Consider the following 26775-nt stretch of genomic DNA (forward strand, 5'->3'; position numbering starts at 1 on the left):
AACTGAAGCCATACTGAGCATCAGTGAGCAGGGTACTGGGGAGGAATTGCAGCTTTTTAGCACTGTCCATAGCATCTTCCATCTTTTTATGATGATTGAGTGGCAAACTGATAGAGTGGTCTCAATCTTCAGCAGAGTGATAGAAACCTTAGTCCAAATGTGAATGAATGAGCTAATTTTACATTAGGCTGTATTTGACTGAATGTGGCATCAAGAAGCCAAGTAAAATTAAAGCCATTTGAATCTTGGGGAAAGTTTCCACTAGCTGGAGTCACACCTGGTTCAAAGGAAGGAACTAGTGGTTGTTGGAGGCCAATCAGCAGATCAGAACATTGCTGCAGGAGTTCCTCAAGGCAGTGTCCTTGGCCCAACCATCCTCTACTGCTTCATCAAGGACTTTCACTCCAACATAAGCTCAGAAGTGGGGATATTAGTTGGCACAGTATTCAGTTTCATATGCAACTTGTCAGATAATGAAGCAGCCTGTGCCCGCTTGAGGCAAGAAAATGATAACATTCAGGCCTGGGCTGATAAGTGGCAAGTAATATTTGTGCCATAATCTTAAGACTGCTATGACCATCTCCAACAAGAGAGAATCTAACCAGTTCCTGTTGAATGACATTCACATCTTACAAAAGAATAAAATAAAATCAGTGACATTTTGATCCAAGAATTGCCTCGAGTCTGTAGTAAATACTAAAAGTGTTATCAGTGACAAGTGGACTCCAAATATAATAAGGTATTAAAGTGCAGTTTTATATGGACTGATAAATACCATATTTTATAAAAAGAAACATAAACTTCCTATCTCCATTAAAATATATAAAGAGTAAATGAATATTACACAGCAAGAACCTATAGAATGAAAAGGCCAAGAAAATGTGGAAAGTGGGCTTGGTAAAACCTGTTAGAAAATTCATTCAATCCTAGTTTTCTCTCAGGTTATTATCCTGGAGGCGGATAGTGAAAAGCATACTTGCCTCAAGTATACTTTTGCTACTCAATGTTTAGATATATGGTAGTATCACTAAGGGTATTCAACAATAAGACCTTTTTATCATATTGGCTGGATATTAATATTCACGGATGTTTCTCTGATTTTCTGAAAGGAGGATGATTAACACTTAAGCGTGGTTAAGGTCAGATGAATTGTTAAGCTGCTTAATTTTGCATAAATCAACTGAGTGTACAGGATAACCATTATCGCAAATGCCACGTTACTTCAACTGAACTTCACAACCTTTTTAAATAAGGAACATGATAAACTATGCCACACATTTCTGGTTAGTGGACTAAGTAACACTTGCTTTTGGTGAATCCTATTATTAAATACAAAGTTTGTTCTGAGTCTGGTTAGCTCTCCTATTCTGGTAGGCTTTTTGGAATCTTAACTGCAACAGATCGTAACCTGAACATTGGGGGCCATGATTCAGAAATGTTTTGGCCATTCTCGCACAGAAAGGATTTGGGGCAGTAAGAGTTACCATACATTAAATGGTGCTGCTTTGAAGCAAGATGTATTGACAAGGTGCAATTTACACTGTGCACTGAGCTGAAAATGGTTAGGATGTAAATTTTCTCCAAAGATTGTAAATAATAAACAAGTAATTACCCTGCCTTGATAATCAATAAACACTTCACATCTAATGTGTTGGCAAGTTTCTGGCCGAGAACTACATCCCATTACCAATTCATAGCTGGCCCATTTAGACCAAGGGCTGAATAATACGGGGGTGCAGATGGCAGGCCCCCACCCCCCCACAACCCAGAAACCACGTCGGCATGGAGCTGACATGCTCTATGCCAACCTGCTTGGCCAGCAGCTCAATCAGTCGTGGTAGTGCCAGGAGGACGTCAGTAGTTGCTGCTGGGGAAACAGGAGAAAAGCAAGATTAAGACCCAGGGTTTTTCAGAGCAGCTAAATCTGGTGTTTTGGGCTGGGAGGGTTTGGGCAGTCAAGGGAGAGGGTGGGGGGTGGTACAGGCTATAAGGGAGGGAGCAGCTAGGAAGGAAGTCGGGATGGGGGAAACTGACCCTTAAAGGAACATCCTGCAATCGGCAAAGGGCAGCCCAAGAAGTGCAACCGTCCACTTCCTTCCCGGTATTTAAGCATTTGTTTTTTAAAAAATTGGACTTCTCACTCCCACCTGGCTGCCCACATCGAACATTTTATGGCGTGATAGCATATTATCAGAGTCAATTGGCTTGATACAAGTCTAACTGAGCCTTGTTATTCATTTAAATGTGGTGGAATGCTGATTTTTGCACCCCACCCCACTCCCAGACTATGGGGGAGTGTTCAGGGGTGGGAGGGATGGTGGTGGAATGAATGCCCACTATATTTTATGTGCCCCCTACCTTCTCCTGCCATCGGAAATATGGCTGCCAAAAGCATGCAAAGTTCAGCCAAATGTTTCCATAGTCCAATTTTTGAAACTTCAAATGTATCAGGACATTATTGGAGTGTGAAATGTTGAAGGGTAGAGTTTACTGTCAGCATAGGCGTAACCCAAGACCTAGTTTGGACCTGAAGTTGGCACTGCCAGGTTATAAATGTCCGGGTGCGAGAGAGTATTGCCAAGTTGGCTCACCCAATGGGGGTGTTGAAGGGGGGCCTGAAGAGGGCAGGGCCTTTGGTGATCCCACAATGGTATGTTACTCACGGGGGGGAATGATGCTGCTTTGGGTCATGTTGATGCCTACATTGTGTAGGGGGTTTGAGGGGGGGATAATCTGAACATTTAATGGTGGTGGGGCACGTGGTGAGGTTTTCCTTTCATGTTGAAGGGTTTGGCGTGTTCCCCTTGTCTGCAGGGAGTGAGGGGGTCATGATGAGCAATCGGGGAGGCGGAGGGGATGACAGTCACTGTTCTTTGAGATGAGAGCGCTCTGGTGTCTGAGCAGCAGGATCGGTCAGCGTTCCCGCCTCTCTCAAGGCCAGTGCAAAACTTGCCCCTCTCCAAAAACTTTCCAAGTGCCGTGGAATAGCACCTGATTAGCGATGTCAGGACCAGCGTGAAAAGGACTGATTTTCCTGCTGGTGGCAGCACTTTGTTTCCTGGTTTTTGACCTTGTGTATTTCTATGGGCTTGGTTCTCTGAAAAATACCAAAGATCTTTTTTTGAATGGTGTCTATGTCCGCCTTTTTAGGATACCTGTTCCTTTAAGAACACCATCTATTATACTAAGATGTAACTGATTCTAGTTTAACATTCCTGTTCGGCTTCTCTCTGGATGTTTCTTAGCTGGATATTTCCAAAGTATATATCTCCATATCCAATAGTGATTGATCACATCCTTCCTTTCTCTGTCATCAGAATACAATCCTCAATGATAATGCTTTCCACAATGAAATGAGACATGCATAAGAAAGAGGTTTCAGCTTAATCAATTTGATGCATCATTTTTTCTACTTTACAGCATCCATTCCTTACTTGTGCATTCAGCATCTCTGTGAAGGATATTACAGGATCATTATCCTCGAGTGTCCATTCCCTAGCACAACCACTATGCACATTAAACTTACAATGCATGACAAAACAATATGCTTTATGCCCTACAGTTATTAAACAACACCAACCGTGCCACCAAATTTTTTTGTGGATTCTTTAAAACAAGAGTTCCCAATCTGCGTTCCACGGAACACTGGGAATCCACGAAAGCTTCCAGGAGTTCAGTGGGGGGCCACACGGATCTGTATAGTTTGAATTTTGTGTTGTTCCCAGCTCATTCAGTTGAACAAGCTGGAAACAACACGAAACTCAATTTGCACAGATCAGAGTGAACATGGAGTGGCATGGGAAAGAGTGGTCGGATCCAAGATGAGGAAGCAGTGAGGCCCGGGCAAGAGCAGTCAGAGCCAGGATGGACAAGAGCAGTCAGAGCCAGAGTGGGCAAGAGCAGTCAGAGCCAGAGTGGGCAAGAGCAGTCAGAGCCAGAGTGGGCAGGAGCAGTCAGAGCCAGGGTGGGCAAGAGCAGTCAGAGCCAGGGTGGTCAAGAGCAGTCAGAGCCAGGGTGGGCAAGAGCAGTCAGAGCCAGGGTGGGCAAGAGCAGTCAGAGCCAGGGTGGGCAAGAGCAGTCAGAGCCAGGGTGGGCAAGAGCAGTCAGAGCCAGGGTGGGCAAGAGCAGTCAGAGCCAGGGTGGTCAAGAGCAGTCAGAACCAGGGTGGACAAGAGCAGTCAGAGCCAGGGTGGGCAAGAGCAGTCAGAGCCAGGGTGGGCAAGAGCAGTCAGAGCCAGGGTGGTCAAGAGCAGTCAGAACCAGGGTGGACAAGAGCAGTCAGAGCCAGGGTGGGCAAGAGCAGTCAGAGCCAGGGTGGGCAAGAGCAGTCAGAGCCAGGGTGGGCAAGAGCAGTCAGAGCCAGGGTGGGCAAGAGCAGTCAGAGCCAGGGTGGGCAGGAGCAGTCAGAGCCAGGGTGAAGAGTGGTTGAGCCCAGAAGCAGAGAGGTCAGGCCTCAAATAGGTGAGTGTATGTTTGTGTGAGATGAATGTGTGTGTGTTTGTGTGAGATATGTGAGAGATGTATGAGATGTGTGTGTGTGTGACGTGGGAGTGTGAGAGGGGTGGGAGTGTGTGTGTGAGAATGAGTGTGTGTGTGAGATGAATGAGTGTGTGTGAGATGAGTATGTGTGTGAGGTGGGAGTGTGTGTGAGGTGAATGTGTGTGAGATGAGTGAGTGAGATGAATGAGTGAGGTGAGTGAGTGAGTGAGTGTGTGCATGTGTGTGTGTGATTGAGAAAGATGAGAGTGCATCTCCTCATCACAACAGTGAAAATATATTTCACTGTCAATTCAAGGCTTAATGGTCACCATATGAAAGTACTTTGAGAATTACCTATTAGTTTCTGATACCATTAGCTAGTTATTTGTACCATTTGGACTACTACTTTGAAACGTAATGCCCTATTCATTAATTAGAAGAGTTTGATAAAAAGCAAAGCTAATTTCCATGATGCAAAACTTCAACGTTTGAAATATAACCATAGAGTCCTGTCAGTGAATGAGGAGGCCATTCAGCCCATCGAGTCTACACAGACTCTCCGAAATACCATCTCACCCAGGCCCACCCCCACCCTATCCCCGCAATCCTGCACATTTACCATGACTAATCCACCCGACCTACACATCTTTGGACTGTGTTAGGAAACCAAAAAAGACACGGGAGAGGATGTGGAAACTCCACACAGTTGCCTAAAGTCGGAATCGAATCTGGATCCCTGGTGCTGTTGTATAGAGGTCCAGCATCATTCTTGACTGGATGCGGTACATCTAAAGATCTTTTATCTGATCCAATGATTGTAGGTCAACTTAGCTAATTGTCTAAAAAATATTGTTTTTGGTTCTTGGCATGCAGGTCAGCCTGTGTTGTCAATTCATGAGGTCAATTATCTCATTTTAAGGTATGCACAGTGCTGTTCCAGGCATGCTCTTCCACTCTTACCATGAAACTGGTTATTCGCCCAGCTTGTTGAGCCCAGAATAGTGAGGAATTTGCCTAGGGGTGAGGTTACAGATTGTGAAATAAAATTCTGCCGCTGGTGATGGTCCACGACTCACGGATTCCCAGTTTTAGTGTACCAGATCTGCCTTTAGTGTGTTTCACATGTCATTATAAAGATGAGACTTTGTCTTCGCATGGACAGTGCAGTGCTTGCTTCTCCTAACATTATATGGCTGTGAATGTAGACTGCTACGAGCAAGGTCAATTGGGTTTCTCCCTCGTGTTGGCTCTCTCGCCATCATAGGCCCAGCTGCATCCATGGCCTTCAGCACTCGTTCAGCTCAATCAGTGGTGGTACCAACAAGATATAGTGAAGGCCATTCCCAGAGTTTAATTTATGACTTTTGTAGACCATGTGGTCATGGTGGTTACTTAAGAGATCACAAGACAGGAGCGCAGGAGTTTTCCCCAGAGTGCGAGCACGGTACAAGCATGGAGTAGCTACTTAGCCATTGAATAAAGTATTGTTTGTTACAAGCCCTTGGTCGCCAGTCTTTGGCAACCCAACACATCTACACCTTTGATTTTCCTCCACGTGATAGTATTTACCAGGGAACATTATGGATTCATAATTTCAAGAGGGGCAGTAGATGGTGGTCAGTGAGAGGTCTCTTTGGCTTTGTTTTAATTGAAGCCATGTGGCATCAATAGCATCCACAATCAAAGCTGAGGACCTATGGGATCATTCTCACTCAGTTATGCCACCACACATGATGGAACTCCGCTGTCTGTCAGAAAACCTAGGGATGGTGCTGGAGTCCTCTGGGATGTTGATTGATAGATATGATCACATAAGTGTGATTATATCGATATCACTAGGATAGCAGTGAATTGTACTCCCAATTTGGGAAAATACTCCCCAGATGTGAGAAGAGGCAGGGTCAACTGGGCGGAGAGATTTTTTTAAAAATAATTATTTTCAGAGTCTTTGCTATAATTCAAATGTTAAAAAGCAATGGCTGAGTAACAGGCACCAAATTACCTATCATAGCCACAATAACTAATAAAAGGTTCCATCTTTTAAGGCAAGGTGAAGGAGTCATATAATGACATGTATTCTTAAACGACCAGGATCTATAAACCATCCCTGTGAGCTTTGCTCGATTTTATTCATTACATGAGGCTGATTTTATTTTTGTGCAGCTCCGGGTTCATAGGCTGAAAATTCAGGCGTGGAAAGCACTGCACCATAAACACTAAAGATCAAAACTTACCCATGGTAAGTAGAGTGGAACCAATGAAAAAAAAATTGACTTAATAATAGTCTTTGCACCTTCTTATGTGTTAATGATTTCTTCAGCCAGGTAGAGAGATTCATAAAACTTTGAAATAAATTCTGATAGAGGAGCATCTAGAAAATGATATTACTCCCAAAGCCATTCAGAGTTAAGTTGCCTTCAATTTCAATTCTCAACAATAAAACCTCCTCAATTATTTGGTGAATGGCTCCCCATTTTCATTTCTCTTAGCAATTTTCAAAAAAGTTATATTGATCTGTGTGTGATCTGTTAGTCAAGGCTTTCCAACATTTTTATTACTCTGAACAGATTGGAAGAATAGTTACTTTGTTCCCTCTGATTCTGACTTATTGGTTTCTTTATTTTTCAAATATCGTGAGCAATTTGCCTTATGAAAATCGAGTTAACATCGTTTTACAATTTATACTATTTGAATTCATTTTTTTGGACAATATGGGGGAAGAGCTCAAACAATCATGAAAACATTTTGTTCAAAATTTTTGGTTCAACTTTGAGCTTTTATTCTCCTCTGCATTTTGTATGACATTTTAGTTGACTATTATTCTTCATTAACAATCTCAAAAAAAGGCTTTGAAGTTGAGACTACGGCTTGTTTTCATTCTTGTGCAAACAAACGGCCATTGATTTTGCTTCTGATCTACTGGTAGAAGGTTTTTAACTTGTACTGTTCCGTTCAACTGAGAAACTCTGAGCAAATCCACAGACTCCAAGGAGAGGGATCGGGGTTGACGGGAAAAAAATCCTAGCTATAAGCATCTCTCCTTTGGAAGTTTCTTCACCACTTTCAGCCATAAATATTCAAAATGACCCGGACTGCAAATTTAATTCCCAACGGAACAATTCCTTGGTGCAGGAGGGAGGAGGAAAGAGAAACATCATGAACTCCAGGTGGGATGATGAGCTATTTGCTCTATTTCACAGTTAACTTATCCACAATTGCCCATTATTCGCCTCAGCCAAAGCAATCTCAAAAGAATAAAAATTGAAAGTAAAACCTGAATCTAAATTCCAATGTGAATTTCTATCATCGGTGTGAAATGTTCATCTCCATGCCTTAAAATTTAACTCAAAGCAGCATTTTAACACCTAGTTGCTCCAAAACCGTTTCCTAAAATTGAAATTGAACTAATTGCAGAAATGTAGTAATCAATATAGAATGTTTAAACATTCCATAGCATTTTGCATTGATCAGCCTGAGGAGCATATATCAGTCTTATTCATGGACAGCTTAGAGTCTTACTGACATTTATACACATCTCAATGCGTTTTTAACATTGAGAGCACATTGGTTATAGCATTGCTGCCTCACAGTGCCAGAGACCCGGGTTCGATTCCCAGCTTGGGTCACTGTGCGGAGTCTGCACATTCTCCCCGTGTCTGCATGGATTTCTTCCGGGTGCTCCGGTTTCCTCCCAATGTCCAAAGATGTGTGGGATAGGTGGATTGGCCATGCTAAATTGCCCTTTAGTGTCAGGGGAACTAACTAGGGTAAATGCATGGGGTTACGGGAATAGGGCCTGGGTGGGATTGTGGCCAGTGCAGGCTCGATGGGCCAAATGGCCTCCTTCTGCACTGTAGAATTCTATGATTCTATGAGAGCTAAATTTCAAAATCAACCTTTGCTGGCAAACTGCACAGCATGATGAAAACAAGTTTGACATTTTTTAAGAGTACAAGCACTATTGTATTAGCCACTTTGCTATTCATAAGTGAATGTTTGTGAATTGCAGATAAGTGGACTTCTGGAAATTACATGATGTTTCATTTGGCAAAATCTAGTGAGTATGAAAATTAACCTATAGAAGAGAGTAACAGAGAATAATCTTTTAACAGTAATCTTACTGTTAAAAGATTAACAGTTGATGATAATTTATTGCTTAGCTTATTTGTTCATAACATTTTATGTATTGACACCAGATACAGTTACACAGCTGCAGAATTGGTTAGTATAGGTCAAGCAGTCAAGTCTTAAAAGCGCATCAAGGTAGATAAATCCCCGGGACCTGATGAAATGTATCCTAGGGTGTTGTGGGAGGCTAGGGAGGAAATTGCAGGTCCCCTGGCAGAGATATTTAAATCATCAACAGCCGCAGGTGAGGTGCCTGAAGATTGGAGGGTAGCAAATTTTGTTTAAGAAGGGCTGCAGGGAAATGCCTGGGAACTACAGACTGGTGAGCCTAATGTCTGTAGTGGGTAAGTTGTTGGGAGGCACTCAGAGAGACAGAATCTACAGGCAATTAGAGAATCAAGGACTGATTAGGGACAGTCAGCATGGCTTTGAGAGTGGAAAATCATGTCTCACAAATTTGATTGCATTTTTTGAAGGGGTAACCAAGAAGGTAGATGAAGACAGGGCTGTTAACATTGTCTACATGGACTTTAGCAAGGCCTTTGACAAGGTACCACACAGTAGGTTGTTGCATAAGGTTAAATCTCACAGGATCCAGGGTGAGGCAGCCAATTGGATACAAAATTGGCTTGATGACAGAAGACAGAGGGTGGTTGCAGAGGGTTGTTTGTCAAACTGGAGGCCTGTGACCAGCGGTGTGTCTCGGGAATCGGTACTGGGTCCACTGTTATTTGTTATTTATGTTAACGATTTCGATGAGAATTTATGGGGCATGGTTAGTACGTTTGCAGATGACACCAAGATTGGTGGCATAGCAGACAGTGAAGAAGGTTATCTAGGATTGCAACGGGATCTTGATCAATTGGGCCAGTGGGCCAATGAATGGCAGATGAAGTTTAATTTAGATAATTATGAGGTGAAGCATTTTGGTGGATCGAATTGGGGCAGGACCTAATCAGTTAATGGTAGGGCATTGGGGAGAATTATAAAACAAAGAGATCTAGGAGTGCAAGTTCATAGCTCCTTGAAAGTGGACTCACAGGTGGACAGGGTGGTGAAGAAGGTATTCGGCATGCTTGGTTTAATTGGTCAGAACATTGAATACAGGAGTTGGGATGTCTTGTTGAAGTTGTACAAGACATTAGTAAGGCCACACTTGGAATACTGTGCACAGTTCTGGTCACTCTATTATAGAAAGGATATTATAAAATCAGAAAGTGTGCAGAAAAGATTTACTAGGATGCTATTGGGACTTGTTTTGAGTTTGAGGAGAGGCTGGATAGACTGGAACTTCTTCCTTGGAGCGTAGAAGGCTTAGGGGTGATCTTACAGAGGTCTATAAAATAATGAGGGGCATAGATAAGGGTAGATAGTCAACATCTTTTCCCAAACGTAGGGGAGTCTAAAACTAAAGGACATTGGTTTAAGATGAGAAGGGAGAGATACAAAAGGGTGCAGGGGGGCAATCTTTTCACACAGAGGGTCTGGAATGAGCTGCCAGAGATCATAAGACCATAAGACATAGGAGCGGAAGTAAGGCCATTCGGCCCATCGAGTCCACTCCACCATTCAATCATGGTTGATTTCAACTCCATTTACCCGCTCTCTCCCCATAGCCCTTAATTCCTCGAGAAATCAAGAATTTATCAATTTCTGTCTTGAAGACGCTCAACGTCTCGGTCTCCACAGCCCTCTGTGGCAATGAATTCCACAGACCCACCACTCTCTGGCTGAAGAAATTTCTCCTCATCTCTGTTCTAAAGTGACTCCCTTTTATTCTAAGGCTGTGCCCCCGCGTCCTAGTCTCCCCTGTTAATGGAAACAACTTCCCTACGTCCATCCTATCTAAGAGCTCTCTCCACTCACATTGTCTGTACCTTTAAGACTTGATTACCTGTAAAGACTCGCATTCCAACCATTATCTTGTAAATTGAGTTTGTGTCTTTATATGCCCTGTTTGTGAACACAAGTCCTCACTCACCTGATGAAGGAGCTTGAGACTCCGAAAGCTAGTGCTGCCAAATAAACCTGGTGGACTTTAACCTGGTGTTGAGAGACTTCTTACTGTGCTTACCCCAGTCCAATACCGGCATCTCCACATCGTGCATACTGGACACAGGGAATGTTCACTGCACTGGAACAGCAGGTCCATGCCTCACCTAAAATGGGACCTCAGACCTCACTTACATGAGATGAGCAAGTTGCAGACACCAGTTGACGGCATCTTCAAGCAGCTCACAGCTGTAGAGAATTTCAATTTTGGGCTTCTTGAGCAATGGCCTTCAGATGAGTCCTGGGAGATGGGGAATGCAATTGGGAAGGAGAGGGTGATGAGGGGATGGAGGCAGTGTTCAGCGATGACAAATAGAGATAGGGATCAGAAGAGGGAAAGGGACAGCAATTGAGAGAGAAGGGGAAAATCATTGGGCCAGCAGATATTCAGAGAGAAATCCTGCTCACATTTAATTGTAATCTTTTGGTGACAGCTACCAGTCATCCCTTGAAGGGCCAGAGGCAAGCTTGCAGTTTAAACCACGTTTTACTGAATGCATCTGGGTGTTCAGGGTGTTTGGGCCAAACCAATTTACTAAAGAGAGCATCAAACATGTGTTGTGTCCCTTATTTGCAAATGCAAAGCTCTGAAAGTCGGTTTCAAACATGGGTGTCAGATACCTCCTTTGTTGCCTATATCAATATGGGGCGAATGGCACACTTCCAGCTCAGAAACACATCACCCACCATATTGGATGCTTTTGCACCAATTTCACATCTGTAAATACAGGCCCAGCATCATGAAATTTCTAGGTCACAATCTGTAACAATTAAATCAAATCAGGTTAATCATCATGATTTCATAGCTTGATGTAATATAAAGATTGGAATGTGCCTGTCAATGCTAGGTATCCTGCATTTTAAAATTAAATTACATCTGTAGCAAAGTGTGACATCTGGAGTGTGACATGCTGCTTGAATAGTGCCTACTGTTATCATCAGGATACTGTTTTGGAATGGGTATTAGATGTGACAGTGTGAAGAGCTGAATTAATAATACTGAGATGGTCATTATCCCAGGATGATCTGACTTCAAAAGCAATTGTCCAAAGACAATTCCTGCCATTTCACAGTCAGTATTCATTGCTGAGGTCATTATTAAGATCAACAGGATAATTTCTTTGTAATGTTTTAATTTGTAAGCAAGAACTATTATGTTGACACTTACTTGGGCGTGATGGTGCTAACACATTATCAATCAGGTGCTATTTATAAAGCTCTGTGGATCTGCCAATCTATAATTTGCTACAACCACACAGAAACTGCCAACTTTCTTTAATTATCCACAAACAATACAAAAAGAATGCATCCTCAACAATGATATTCCACCCTATAAATCACGTTTGATGTGCAGGAAACAAGATTGTAGATATAACAAAAACTCCCAGAAGAGGGTGGTTCAGTTCACAAATCTCATGTGATCAAGAGCTACTGGCTCAAATAATCGGCTATGTTGAACCCTGTGATGATAAATATGATTCTAGAGTCTCCTATGCCAGAGGTAATAGCAGCATTAACTCCCTTGTTTTTTTCCCACTGACACGTTTTAAGTGTTTGCACAGAGCATTGTTGGCATTAGACAGGATTCTATTGTCTCAGGATCACTGGGCTATTTTAAATAGAATCAAATGAGATTTGTAAAAACAGCACTGTAACACTTCATTTCTGTTGTTGGCATTTGTCAAAACACATTAGATTAGGTTGGAATTCCTGCACCACTTTACTGTGACAGCACCGATGAAAACCTTTGCCGACAAGCCTACAATGTGTATCTCTGCAAAATGTGAATAGTAGCCCTGCACAAGGAACTGCCATGTTCACTGGAGTGCCTGTTAGGGCTCGACACACTACATCTGAGGGTGTTAAGGAACCTCCTTCCTGTCTATGTGTAATACTCGTGCAAGGCATCAAGTTGCTGCAGTCTACCATAGGGCATGTGGACTGCATATCCAGGAATCTCTTGGCCCGGTGGTACTATCTCTCCATGATGCACATATAAAAGTCAGGTTCTGGGCCTTACTCTTTCCTCCAGCTTACTAAGTTTGAAGAAAAGCATAGTACTGATTTCCAAGATATGACAGCTCTTGAACAGCCTCTTCCCCCAAGACTAGTCCGAGTATTGAGGCAGCATCTCATGTAAGTGGCAGTGAGACCATGAAAAGGGCCCATTACCCTCTCATCTGGTGTCCATGGTATGGAAGCCAATGTTTTTCCTTCAGCAAATTAACTGAACAATAGAATCCCTACAGTGCAGAAGGAGACCATTCGGCCCATTCAGTCTGCACCAACTCTCTGAAAGAGCATCTTACCCAGGCCCACCCTGTTTGTAAAGGAGTCGCTTCAAGAAAATAATTATGGTGCCCTTGACCATCAATGGCATTACTATCAGTGAATCCCCAACAGCCTGGGAGTTACCGTTGACCAGAAACCAAACTGAACTAGCTATTTAAATACAGAGCAGGTCAAAGGCTAGGAATTCTGCATCAAGTAACTCATCTCCTGACCCCCCCCCAAAGCCTGTCCACAAGTCAGGAGTGCAATGCAATACTCTCCACTCGCCTGGATGAGTGCAACTTCAACAACACTCAAGCAGCTTGATAATCCAGGACAAAGCAGCCCACTTGATTGGCACCCCTCCCACAAACATTCAATCCCTCCACCTGTGACAAACAGTGGCAGTCATGTGTACCATCTACAAGATGCATAACAGGAACTCACTAGGATTTCAAACCCCCAACCACTACCATCCAGAAAGATAAGAGCAGCAGATAAAGTCGCTCACCATCCTGACTTGGAAGTATATTGCCTTCACTGTCGCTGGGTTAAAATCCTGGAATTCCCTGACTAACAGCACTGTGGGTGTACCTACACCTCACAAATTGCAGCGGTTCAAGAAGGCAGCTAACCATCACCTTCTGAAGGGAACGAGGGATGGGCAGTAAATGTTTATCTAGCCAGTGACACCTACATCACATAAATGAATAACAAAGTGTTGAGCTAGCTGGAGCAGGCTGCCAAAGAACAGCTAGACTGCCACAGATTGCAGCTGATGTTGTATTTTTATCCTTGCTTAATACAAACATACCAATCTCACATTGGACTGGTAAATTAAACGTAGGTCCAGTTTATTGGAAAAAGATTTGCTCAGCATGCAGATTTACTATAAAGATTCAATAACTAATGCTAACAGGGAAGCATGTGGAGAGACAATGGCATAGTGTGGGGAGATGGTAACATAGTGGTAATGCAGCTGGATTGGTAATTCAGAAGCCCAAGTTAATGTTCTGAGGACATGAGTTTAAATCCCACTATAACAGCTGATGGAATTTGAATTCAATTAATACATTTGGAATACAAACTTGGTTCTAATAATGGTGACCATGAAATTAGCAATTGTTGTAAAAGATTTTGGGGAACTTTTGCCATCTTTATCTGGTCTGTCCTTCATCTGACGCCAGATACATGCAACACGGTTGTATGTATCTGACATCATGGCACAACGGATTGTGGAGCATGATTAACCTCCCTCTGAAATTGCCCAGCAAGCCACTCAATTCAAAGGCAATTAGGGATGAACAACAAATGCTGGCCTTTCCAATGATGCCCACATCCCATGAAAGAAAAAAATCCTTCATACCACATGCTGCTAGCTAAACTGAAAGCTCCTCTGAACAATATCTTCCGGTCACATGGTTTATACCCTGGCTCCTTACCATTAGCATATCCTCTCTAAACAGTATCACAACAGAGACTCTATGGTTGCCAGCTACAGCATCTGAACTACAATTATTAAAGGGGCAGTAGTCTTAGGCCTCCCAAGTTGAAGGTACTTGGGACCATCTTGTAGAAGAACTTGAGTAGGGAGAAGAGCACTTAAAACGGGATTGCAATGGGCTGATCGGTATTTTTTAGCTGATCGGAGTTTAAGTCATAAATAGTTGACAACCAGGCAATATGCTTTGACAGACTGTTTTATGCTTGTGATTGGATTGAGAACATCCTTCATGACAGTGGAAGAAATGAGACTGATGTTGGATGCAGGAAAATAAGAAGTCTTCAGCTGATGCACTCCTCAATTAGATGCTGTCAAATATCTCTTACAATTGGCAGGGTGGTTAGGCTTTGCACTACTTCATCCTCTGCGTTTTACTGACACTCATGCTGCCGAATCCCCACTTCTTCCTCCTCACTGATGTGATGGGTTGACCCCACGGCACAGCAGACTGTGAACAGTCTGGAGTCCATGTGGGGACATATTGCAAAACATCTCTAGTTGACACAAATTGAACTTCATTTCTGCATCAATAAGAGGTAACCTCTGACCCAACAGTCTGGAGAGAGAGCAGGGTTGTTGTGTCTGCAATTAAGAAGTGACATCTTGGCAGTTAGCGGGAAACTGATGTATGACACATGTCATCACACAGCAGTTGATTTAGTGCTATCCCTTCCCATTCATGGCTCCAATTGGAGCATGCTAAGTTTTATTTGTAGTCAGTGATGTCCTGTACTTCTGAGAAGCTTGTAAGCTTTTCAAGCCCATATCCCTGTCTTCCGGATTTGTAGTGGCTGTGGGGAAGGATACGAAGCTATTGGATTTCGACACCTGGCAAATACAGATGATCAATTGATGTCACCTGCTGCATTTTGAAATAATTACAAAGCATATAAGTTCAAGACTAAACAGTGACATTAAAGACACTGGCAAAGACATACCCAACCCTGTGTTGACCTGTAGCTGGTGCTGCAGAGGCTGTCAGAGTTTGGTTACAGAAATCCTGGTGAATCCTAGATTCCTCAGTGGCAGCAGGTATGAAGTTTTGGATCCATACAACCAAAAAAGGCCCTCCATCTGCCTCTGCAGCTCCCTAGGCTCAAGCCTGCTCTGCCATTTTGTCCAGCCATAAAGGCAATCCAAGTGACAGAACCACTGGGATTAAACAGCCGTTTTCCAGGGCCTTCTGCCAAAAATACACTGCTGACTCACCAACTTGCCCTCAAATCATTGCTGTCAGAGCCAGCAGTCTAAATCCCAAATTTCAAAAGAAAATCACTGGCAATCTGACACAACGACTCATGATTTACTTGACAGAAGTTGATGATCTGCCTAAATATCACTAGAATTAGGCTGTTGCAGGCAGTATTTGTGACTGATTTAGAATGTTGAATATGACGTCAGAGGAATTGAAAAGGGCACTTCTCTTCATAAACAAACAGAGGCCCCTAATTAACATGTTTAAAAAAAGAAATTTCATATGGGTGTGAGTGGCTAAAAGAAGCCCTGAACCTGAACGTTGTTAGGTAAATTGCATGCAAGATTGTGACCTGATGATCAGTGTGTTAGCATTCATTTTTAGGAGGTAAAACAAGTGTTTCTAAGTTGAAAACCTTCCAACAGTTGTTAGAGCACCTTACTACACAAGATACAGACTTCCTCAAGAAACACCCATTTAGAATTATAAAATTCTTACCGTGCCGAAGAGGCCATTCAGCCCATCAATTCTGCACTGGCTCACTGACAGAGTATCTTACCCAGGCCCTCTCCTCCACCCCATCGCCAAAACCCCATACATTTCCAATGACCAATCCACCTAACCTGCCCATCTTTGGACTGTGGGAGGAAACCGGAGCACCCAGAGGAAACCCATGCAGAGATGGGGAGAATGTGCAAACTCCATACAGACAGTCCCCCAAGGCTGGAATTGAACTCGGTGTCTGGAGCAGTGCTAACCGTTGTGCCGCCATGCAGCCCCATCTGGAGAGTATGATGACAAGAATGTGCAAATTCATGTTTGGTAACGTAAAACTACAAAGAATAAAGCAAAATCCTGGAAATGCTGGGAATTTGAAATAAAAACAGAAAATGCTGGAAATATTAAGCCGGTCAGGCGACATCCACAGAGTAATAGGCGGGGTTTTCTGCTCTCTCACACCCGCGGCATGTTTTGCAGCGGCAGACGCAGCCTGCCATTGGCTGGCAGCAGGATTATCTGGTCCCACCACTCCATTCCATCTGACGAAGGAGCAGCGCTCCGAAAGCTAATGGCATTTGCTACCAAATAAACCTGTTGGACTTTAACCTGGTGTTGTTAAAACTCTTACTGTGCCCACCACTTTCAACACGGTTTCCTTCATATTTGTACCCTCTGCCGCTGTGGAACCCATGACAGGGGTTTACCCTTGGCAGGACTGGAAGATTCGGCCAGCGGGAACAGCTGGGAAATCCCGACCAATGTTTCCAGTTGATGACCTTTCGTCAGAAATAGAAAATGTTCAGGGTTGGGAGGGATGATCGTGCAAGGCAAAAGCCAATTATTAAACTCTTTTACCTTGCAACATTATCTATTTTTATCATTTTGTCTTTTAATGGGGAGGTGATGGCCCAGTGGTTTTATCGCTAGACTATTTATTAATCCAGAAACTTAACTAATGTTCTGGAGACCTGGGTTCGAATCCCACCATGGCAGATGGTGGAATTTGAATTCAATAAAAAATATCTGGAATTAAGAATCTGCTGATGACCACGAAACCACTGTTGATTGTCACAAAAACCCATCTGGTCCACTAATGTCCTTTAGGGAAGGAAATCTGCTGTCCTTACGTGGTCTGGTCTATGTGTGACTCCAGAGCCACAGCAATGTGGTTGACTCTCAAGTGCTCTCGGGCATCTAGGGATGGGCAATAAATGCTGGCCAGCCAGCGACGCCCATGTCCCATGAATGAATTTAAAAAGATCTCTCCTGCCTTTCACCCTATCTCAAACCTTCTATTTTTGTTCTTTCCTTTCCTCCCCTCTTTGTCTGATTCTGTACTTGCTTAATATGTCTAATTTTTCCAGTTCTAAATCATTAACCCAAAATATTGAATTTTGATGAGACTGGAGGCATGTGAAATTTTGACAGCTTACTGCACAACACTGCACTACCCCCCTGCGAACATAGAACTGTACAGCACAGTACAGGCCCGAGTCAGACTGATGGCATATGGGTACTGTCCTGACACCAAATGGATTTCTGATCTGACACATGGGGTCCCTGTTCATGAAGTCATGGTGGCCTCCCAGTGGCAGGGTGGATAGATGTCGGAGCCAGAGACTCCAATCTATTTGGAAGCCTTTACCTTGAAAATTGGCTGCAACCACAACAGTGCCTATTGCTGTTGGGGACTTTAAATCCGAGGGCCCAAACACTTCTGGTCTTCTTATTTACCTGACTTGTAGCTAGCAACTAGGAATTCCCTATATACTGCAGCAGCTCCCATCTCTGACAGTGGGCCTGCTGATCTTCTTTTGAATTCATTCATGGAATGTGAGCATTGCTGGTAAGGCCCTTGAGAAAATGAAGGCAAGTTGCCTTCAAGAACCGCTGCAGTCAATGTGGTGTAGGTACATCCACAATGTTGTTCAGGAGTGAGTTTCAAGATTTTGACCAATGAAGCTGTGGTGATATATTTCCAAGTCACATCTATGTGAGATTTGGAAAAAAACTTGCAGGTGGTGACGTCCCTACATCTGCTGCCCTTATTCGTCTAGGTAAGAGTTTTAACAACACCAGGTTAAAGTCCAACAGGTTTTATTTGGTAGCAAATGCCATTAGCTTTCGGAGCGCTGCTCCTTCGTCAGATGGAGTGAATATCTGCTCTCAAACAGGGCATACAGAGACAAGGCAGGACTGTTCTCTTCCTGTGGGGGAGCACTTCAGCGGTCACGGGCATTCAGCCTCTGATCTTCGGGTAAGCGTTCTCCAAGGCGGCCTTCACGACACACGACAGCGCAGAGTCGCTGAGCAGAAACTGATAGCCAAGTTCCGCACACATGAGGACGTCCTAAACCGGGATCTTGGGTTTATGTCACACTATCAGTAACCCCCACAGCTTGCCTCCTGGACTTGCAGAATCTCACTGGCTGTCCTGTCTGGAGACAATACACATCTCTTTAACCTGTGCTTAATGCTCCCTCCACTCACATTGTCTGTATCTTTAAGACCTGGTTGGCTGTAGAGATTCGCATTCTAATCAGTATTCTGTAACTTGATTTTGTGTCTCTGTGCCCTGTTTGAGAGCAGATATCCACTCCATCTGACGAAGGAGCAGCGCTCCGAAAGCTAATGGCATTTGCTACCAAATAAACCTGTTGGACTTTAACCTGGTGTTGTTAAAACTCTTACTGTATTTACCCCAGTCCAACGCCGGCATCTCCACGTCTTATTCTTCTAGGCAGTAAAGGTTGCATGTTTGGAAGGAGGCTTGGCAATTTTCTGCTTGGCATCTTGTAGATGGTATGCACTGCAGCCACTGTGTGCCAGTGGTGGAGGGATTGAATGGTTAAGGTGGTGAATAGATTCCAGTCAAGTAGGCTCCCTGTCAGGGATGCTGTCAAGCTTCTCAAGTGTTGTTGGACTTGTGCTCACTCAGGCGAGTGGAGATTATTTCATCACACTCCTGATTTATGCCTTGTAAATGATGAACAGCTTTGAGAAGTCAGGAGATGAGATACTTAACAGAGAATTTCTATCTTCTGATCTGTAATTTTGGTACAATATTTATACGGCTAGTCCAGTTAACTTTCTGATCACTGGTGACCCTCAGGATGATGTGATAAAATGGTTGAACGCATTTCCTTTTGACGGAAGGATCGGGACCCCAAATTAAAATTCAGTCAATCAACTCTCTTTCTCTCTCTGCAGATGCTTTTTAAAGACAGTCAAATCTAATGACATAGTTTTATTAAACGCTGCATTGAATTCAGTAAATTATATGCAGATGAATGTTTCATTGCCTTATATCGACCCCACTATTGATTGCATACTCAGGGGTGTATTAACAAAGAGTATGAATTACAGTCTGATGTGAGGATGTCAGAATACCAAATTGACTACTACTAAACCAAATGATGTGCATCTTTGTTAAATAAAGATGTTTCTACGACAATTTGTAAGAAACGTTTCAGAAAGATCATAACTCATTCTTATTCCACTATTATTATGCAGCAGGCCTACTTGGAAATAGAGTCGGCAGCCATCATTCCTTAAGTCCAAAAAAAAACTTCCAAACATCATGTGAGTATCTTCTTCTTGGGAAGAGAATACTGGAGTAAGATCTATAAAAGTGGTTTGATTTTAATTTAGCTTTCTGACAGATAATCCAATATTAGTTCTGTGATAAACTTCACAGTTTGTCTAATCACAATGCTAGCAATTCACTCCCCTGAATGAAGTGCTAGAATTCTCACAAGATTAAGGCATTTTTTCTAATGCAGAGTAATGCTTCTCTCATGCTGAAGGATGCAAACATGTCAAAATGAAGAACAAGGGCGTTGGTTTATTTTTGGTTTGACTCACTGGCTGGTTTAAAACACCCTTGGGTTCCCTTTTTTTAAAATATCTCTACATTGTTAGAGATTGCATGGAATCTCAAGTTATAAAATCAATGACATTTCAGAATGGCATTCAAAATATGTAAAATTTTATCAGTGGCACATCATGTACAAGATGTCTTTGCCTTTTATTTCCAGTGGGAGGAAACAGACACCTTGAAACATTCACCATGGTTAGCAGGAAAGTTCATGCTCAACATGTAGCTTTCTTTGCTCCAGCTATGACAATTTGGGGCAGTAGGTACACACAGCCTGAAATAAGGAAAGATCTCTCACAAAATTGATGCTGGTAGGGCTACTGGATTCACTGAAAGATGGTTATTGTTAAGTCATGGAATTACTGATCATTTTTTCATCATGGAAAGGATTTTGCGATTGAGTTATGCTTGAAAGTTTGTTTTAAGACGAAGTAATTTTGTTCAGGTTTAAGGTATGAAGATATGTACAACAAAGCCAGATAGGTCGCTCTGTGGAATTCAATACCGATACAACAAGAGGCAATTTTCTCAATCCAGGCCCATATGCATGGATGGTCCCATTCATTCCATGTACAGCTGGAAATGGCCTCTTCAATCTGAGCCACCAAAAGTGTAGTCAGGTTGTGGGGGTGGGTGAGGGGCAAGGGGGTTGTGGGGAGGGGGAGGGTAATGGGGAACAGGTGTTGTGTCTTGCTCTATCAATAGGCCAATTAGCAAATCACTTAGGAAGTCAGGATCTCAATCCTCTCTCCAGCTGGAAAAAGTGGCAACAGACAATTTTTTGAGTAACAGACGGAGGAACAATCATATGCAACGTTGAACAAATGAGTAAGAATTCTCACAACATCAGGTTAAAGTCCAACAGGTTTATTTGGTAGCATGAGCTTTCGGAGCGCTGCTCCTTCATCTGGTGAGTCCTGATAAAGGAGCAGTGCTCCAAAAGCTCGTGCTAACAAATAAACCTGTTGGACTTTAACCTGGTGTAGTGAGACTCCTTACCAGTCCAACGCCGGCATCTCCACATCTTGAACAAATAAGGTAGTTAATGCAACTTTTATTTGCTGATCACATCTGAATGTCAGATATGAGAAAACTGTAACAAGTACACCTAAGTACTAAAGTGTTATTTTTTATCTTGTTGCATTAAACACTCAGTAACAATAACAACTGACCAGCAAATTGTCAAAAGAAAAGCAAATGAAAGCTCAACAAATGAGAGCTCTTTTTGTTTCAATACAGCCTGGATATCGACAACCTATTGGCTGGGTTTAACAGCCTCTGTTGGTAGATTTGAAAGTGGGCAGGGTGGGGAGGAGGGCTCATGCGTGGCCTTTCCACCACCCCCCTGCCTGCCCTGACCTGTATGAAATTCTACAAGGAGCAGTGGGTGTGTCAGTAGGCCTGCCCACCCATGGGCCGATTGAGGCTCCTAAATAGCCAATTCATCTCCAACAATCAAAGCACCCAGGCTTGGGGTCAGGCAGACTTCCGAACATGTCATATGACTCCCTTCATTTCACTTTAAACTAAAGGCACAGGCCCAAAACATGACAATCTTATTAACCTCATAATTGTAAGGATATTAAAAAAAGGATACCAGAGACACTGAAGAGGGTACAGGGAAGGCTTACAAGGATAATATCAAAAATGCATGGGTATAAATATCAGAAAATTAGATGATCGGGTTGGGTCTCTTTTGTTCTGAAAAAAAACTGAGAAGTGACCTAATAGAAGTCTTTAAAATTATGGAAGGTTTTGATAGAGTACACACAGAGAATGTGGTCACTGTGGAAGAGCATAACTGGAGCTATCAGGATAAGATATTCATCTAGAAATCCAGTAGCAAATTTAGAAGAAACCTCTTGACACAAAGAGTGGTGAGAATGTGGAACGTGCTGGCGCAAAGAATGGTTAAAGCAAACGATATCAACACATTGAGAGGGAAGATAGACAAGCAAATGAGGCAAAAGGAAATGGTGGATTATGATGATAGATTTATGTGGGGAAAGATGGGAGGAAGCTAATGTGGGGCAGCATGGATTGGTTGGGCAGAATGGCCTGATTCTGAGCTGTAGAGCCAATGTAATCCCATGTAAATTCCTTCGCTGGTTAAATTTTGAGAAAACCATACTCAATGTTTTTAAGGATTTAAAACATCAAATGAAAAGACTCGTCTCACCTGTTTGGCCAGGAGGAGGGGTCCCTGTCGAACCTCGTGGTAGACATATAAAAACTGTCAAAACTGCGGCTTTATTTCCTGAGCAAGGCTCCACGGCAATAGGTTTGGGGGCTCCCTGCAAAATATGGAACGCTATATATAAAACCAGAGCTGCCAGAACAAAGATTGCCTAGTAACTACAGTAGTACACTATATTGTTTCTTCCTTATTATCACAGCACGCCAATTTATAATACCATGCTGGCCACAACACTAATCAAAGCTTGCAGCTTAAATAGAACCACACAAGAACTAAACTTAGTTTATTTAATTACAGTTCGATGCCCAAGCAAATGAAAGACATGTACAAAAAAAAGCTTCAGTGCAAATCAAGCTTTCACACAAGTGATGCAAAAGCTGAGCTGAAGACCAGTTGAAATAAATTTAATAACCTGACAAAAACATAAATGCAAAAACATCATGCACAGTTCAAAAAATTTTCAAAAAATTTTCATGAGATAGCAATGATACTCTCAGTCATAACCTTCAATGGATGTTAAGCTGATCTGTTTACGAAATGCTCAGATGCAAAGTGAATCAAAAGATTTGGGTCAGAGATAACCATCACACTCAGGTATATTTTCAAGTTTAAATGAATTAGTTCATTTATCCATCACTGGCAGAATAGATTTTTTTTCAAAATCACAAGATGTCCATAAGACAATAAGACATAGGAGCAGAATTAGGCCACTCGGCCCATCGAGTCCGCTCCGCCATTCAATCATGGCTGATATTTTTCTCATTCCCATTCTCCGGCCGTTTCCCCAAGAACCCTGATCCCATTATTAATCAAAAACCTATCTATCTCTATCTTAAAGACACTCAATGACTTGGCCTCCACAGCCTTCTGCGGCATAGAGTTCCACAGATTCACCATTCTCTGGCTGAACAAATTCCTCCTCATCTCTGTTTTAAAGGATCATCCCTTTAGTCTGAGGTTGTGCCCTCTGGTTCTAGTTTTTCCTACTACTGGAAACATCCTCTCCATGTCCACTCTATCCAGGCCTCGCAGTATCCTGTAAGTTTCAATAAGATCCCCCTCATCCTTCTAAACTCCAACGAGTGCAAACCCAGAGTCCTCAACCCGTTCCTCATATGACAAGCTCTTCATTCCAGGGATCATTCTTGTGAACCTCCTCTGGACCCTTTCCAAGGCCAGCACATCCTTCCTTAGGTATGAGGCCCAAAATTGCTCACAATACTCCAAATGGGATCTGACCAGAGTCTTATACAGCCTCAGAAGTACATCCCTGCTCTTGTATTCTAGCCCTCTCGACATGAATGCTAACATTGCATTTGCCTTCCTAACTGCCGACTGAACCTGCACATTAACAGTAAGAAAATCTTGAACAAGGACTCCCAAGTCCCTTTGTGTTTCTGATTTCCTCAGCATTTCCCTATTTAGAAAATAGTCTATGCCTCCGTTCCTTCTTCCAAAGTGCATAACCTCACACTTTTCCACATTGTATTCCATCTGCCACTTCTTTGCCTACTCTCCTAACCTGTCCAAGTCCTTCTGCACCCCCCCGCTTCCTCAATACTACCTGTCCCTCTACATATCTTTGTCGAAGCCTTAATTGATGCAATCTACCATACAAATGAAATTCATTATAGTGATGACGGTCAATTTGTCTGATTTATATATAGTGCTACTCTATTATACCTACACTTCAAAATGATCACTATTTAGAATTCCAAAGACATACAGAAGAACAACTGGAATTTAGACAGAAACATAGAAAACAGAAGGAGTTGGCCATTCAGCCCACTCTGCCATTCGATGTGATCACGGTTGATTCTCTATCTCAATCTCATACTCTTGTGTTCTCTCCATACCCGTTGATGCCTTTAGTGTCTAGAAACCTATCCATTTCTTTCTTAAGTATATTCAGTGACTTGGCCTCCACAGCCTTATGTGGTAGAGAAATTCATAAGTTCACCACCCTCTGCATGAAGAGATTTTTCCCCATCTCAGTTCTAAATGGCCTACCCTGTATTCTGATACCATGACCCCCTTGTTCTCGACCTTCAGCCCAGGGAAACATCATCCCTGCATCCAGTTTGCTGGTCCTGTCAATTTTTTATACATTTCAATGAGATCCCCTCATATTCCTCTAAACTTCAGTGAACCTAATCTCACATGCCAATCCTGCATCTCAGGAATCAGTCTGTTCAATGTTTGCTGCACTCCTTCAATGGCAAGTATATCTTTACTTAGGTAAGGAGACCAAAACTGCACATAATACTTCAGATGTGGTCTCACCAAGGCAATGTATAGATGCAGTAAGATTTGTTTGCACCTGTACTTAAATCCTCTTGCAATGAAGGCCAGTATACCAATTACACCCCTAACTGTTTGTTGCACCTGTATGTTTGCTTTCAATGATTGGTGTATAAGAACACTCAGGTCCCTTTGTACATCAACATTTCTCAATCGATCACAATTTAAATACTACATAAAATAAAAACAGAAAATGCTAAATAAACTCAGGTAGCATCTGTGGAGAGAAAAACAAAGTTAAGTTTCAAGTCTATTTGACCCTTCTATAGAACTGAAGAGGGATAGAAATGTAATGATTGACAAAGATGTTATGGACGTAAGACAATGTGGAGTGTGAATGGCGCCCACTGCTGCAATACTCCAGTGATGCCCAATGCACACTGGAAGAACATAATAATTGATAATAATCATTCATAATTATTGATTAACAATAACTCTCCATGTTTGTGGTTTATGTATACATCAGTATCAGGTTTTTGTGATGTTAACCCTTTACTCTACACATTGTAGTTGTATTATGGCACTAAACCAGTTGGAAAGTAATAGAAAGTGTCATGATATTTGGAAACATTGACAACACTACGTTATTTATAATATGAAATAGAATGACAATGTTGATAAACTAAGTCTAATGGTGCAAGAAGCCATCATGGATGGAAAAGGATTAGAAAAATGAACTATTAATTGTTCAAAAAATTGGGAAGTAAAAAGGCCACACCAAGGGTGATATGGAGTCCATAGTTTTGAAAACTCACAGAAAAATGGTTATTTCAAAAATAATAAAGATATTAAGATTTAAATCAGGATAATATGTCATCTAATTGGAACAATATACACGACTTGGAGAAGACATTGATATTTACTGTTTTTATAAACCCGAGAAAACTCTAATACTCCTCAACATTCCCTAACAGGATAAATTTTCCAAGAAGCAATAAAATCCCTTTTAAAGAAATTCCACAGCTGAGAAGGTATTTTTAGAATAAATTGTAGCTGCAAGTCTCAGAATATGGATGTGTACGTGGATGTTGATATGCACACAAGGACACAGGAATATGGATTTGATTGCTTTGACATGGATAGGGCATCGCTGGCAAGGCCAGCATTTGTTGCCTATCCCAAATTGCCCTTGAGGGGGTGATGATAAGCCACCTTCTCCAACCACTGCAGTTCAAGTACACCAGAGTGCTGTCAGGATTTTGTTCCTGATGTATTAGTATGGATTAGTGGATATGGCTGTGGATTTGTGCATGAATGTAAATGCAGTGGTGGGTGTGTGCATGTGGAGAAGGATACTTGACTTTATATGGGTATATGTATACATGGATGTGTGTGCATGTGTGAATTGGTTGTGGGTATGCATAAGGATGTTGGGTCTGGGTGTATGCATGAGCGTGTGTGTACATGTGTGTGGATGGGTCTGGCTGTTTGTGTGGATGGGTATGTCTGCACATGTAATGGATGTGTATGCATGTGTGAATGGGTGTGCATGGAGAATTGGGAGCGTGTGAATGTAGGGGGTTGTGGGTGTGTGCGTGTATGGGGGGGGGGAATGTGAGTGTGAGTGTCTGACTGTGGGGATGGGTTTGGGGGGGGGGGGGGTTGCGTGGAGGTGATGCAGTATGGTTTGTGTCTGTGGCTGTTGTGTGTCTGCATTAATATCTATGTCTGCGGTGTTGATGTGTGCAGCTCAAAGCTCATATTAGGAAACAATAACACGACAGTTGCAATGTATCTCTGAAATACTGTGTCCCTGAACAATGTCAGCTCGTATCGGGGGTTTAGTGTAGCATGTGTCAGGGCATAGCTAATGTTCCGCACCTCCAGGTGAGTTCCATTTATAGCTATCTTTAAAAGTAGACCTAGTGGACACTGTGTTCTCCTCAATTAGAGGAATGTCTATAGCAGGATATTTTCACATTGGAAAGCTTCTTGTTATGTTTAAGAGCAGAATCGTGCAGCAGACTGAGGAGATGACAATTCACCATCATGTTTAAAAATGCTGAGAAAATCTCAGCCTGCTGAGCAGGTTTCTGCCTGTCAAGTAGAAGCTATTGTTAAGGGCTTCCAGCAACTCTGTATCCTTATGAGAGAATCAGAGAGCAAAAATAAAGTACCTCCTCAAAAGTGACAGAAACCAAGAGATCAGAAAAGAGGAGACTTAAATATCTGCAGCTCAGACAATATGCAGAGATGGACTGGTTCCCCTGGAAAGATGCAGGTTCTTTGGGATCATCACATATAAGGGAGCTTCTGATAAGACATTACTG

At 42.5% G+C, this 26775-nt stretch overlaps 1 protein-coding gene across 1 annotated transcript in view; it reads right to left on the reverse strand.

The window, feature by feature from the left end:
• The window catches only part of atrnl1b (attractin-like 1b), an 887738-nt gene that overhangs the window by 29577 nt on the left and 831386 nt on the right, over positions 1–26775 (reverse strand). Inside the window, exon 28 of the mRNA XM_078223252.1 lies at positions 22187–22301. Coding sequence (XP_078079378.1) covers positions 22187–22301 — 115 coding nt within the window. The remainder of the gene's footprint in view (positions 1–22186; positions 22302–26775) is intronic.

Source organism: Mustelus asterias, chromosome 11 (genome assembly GCF_964213995.1).
Source record: "Mustelus asterias chromosome 11, sMusAst1.hap1.1, whole genome shotgun sequence".
NCBI classification, from domain to species: domain Eukaryota; kingdom Metazoa; phylum Chordata; class Chondrichthyes; order Carcharhiniformes; family Triakidae; genus Mustelus; species Mustelus asterias.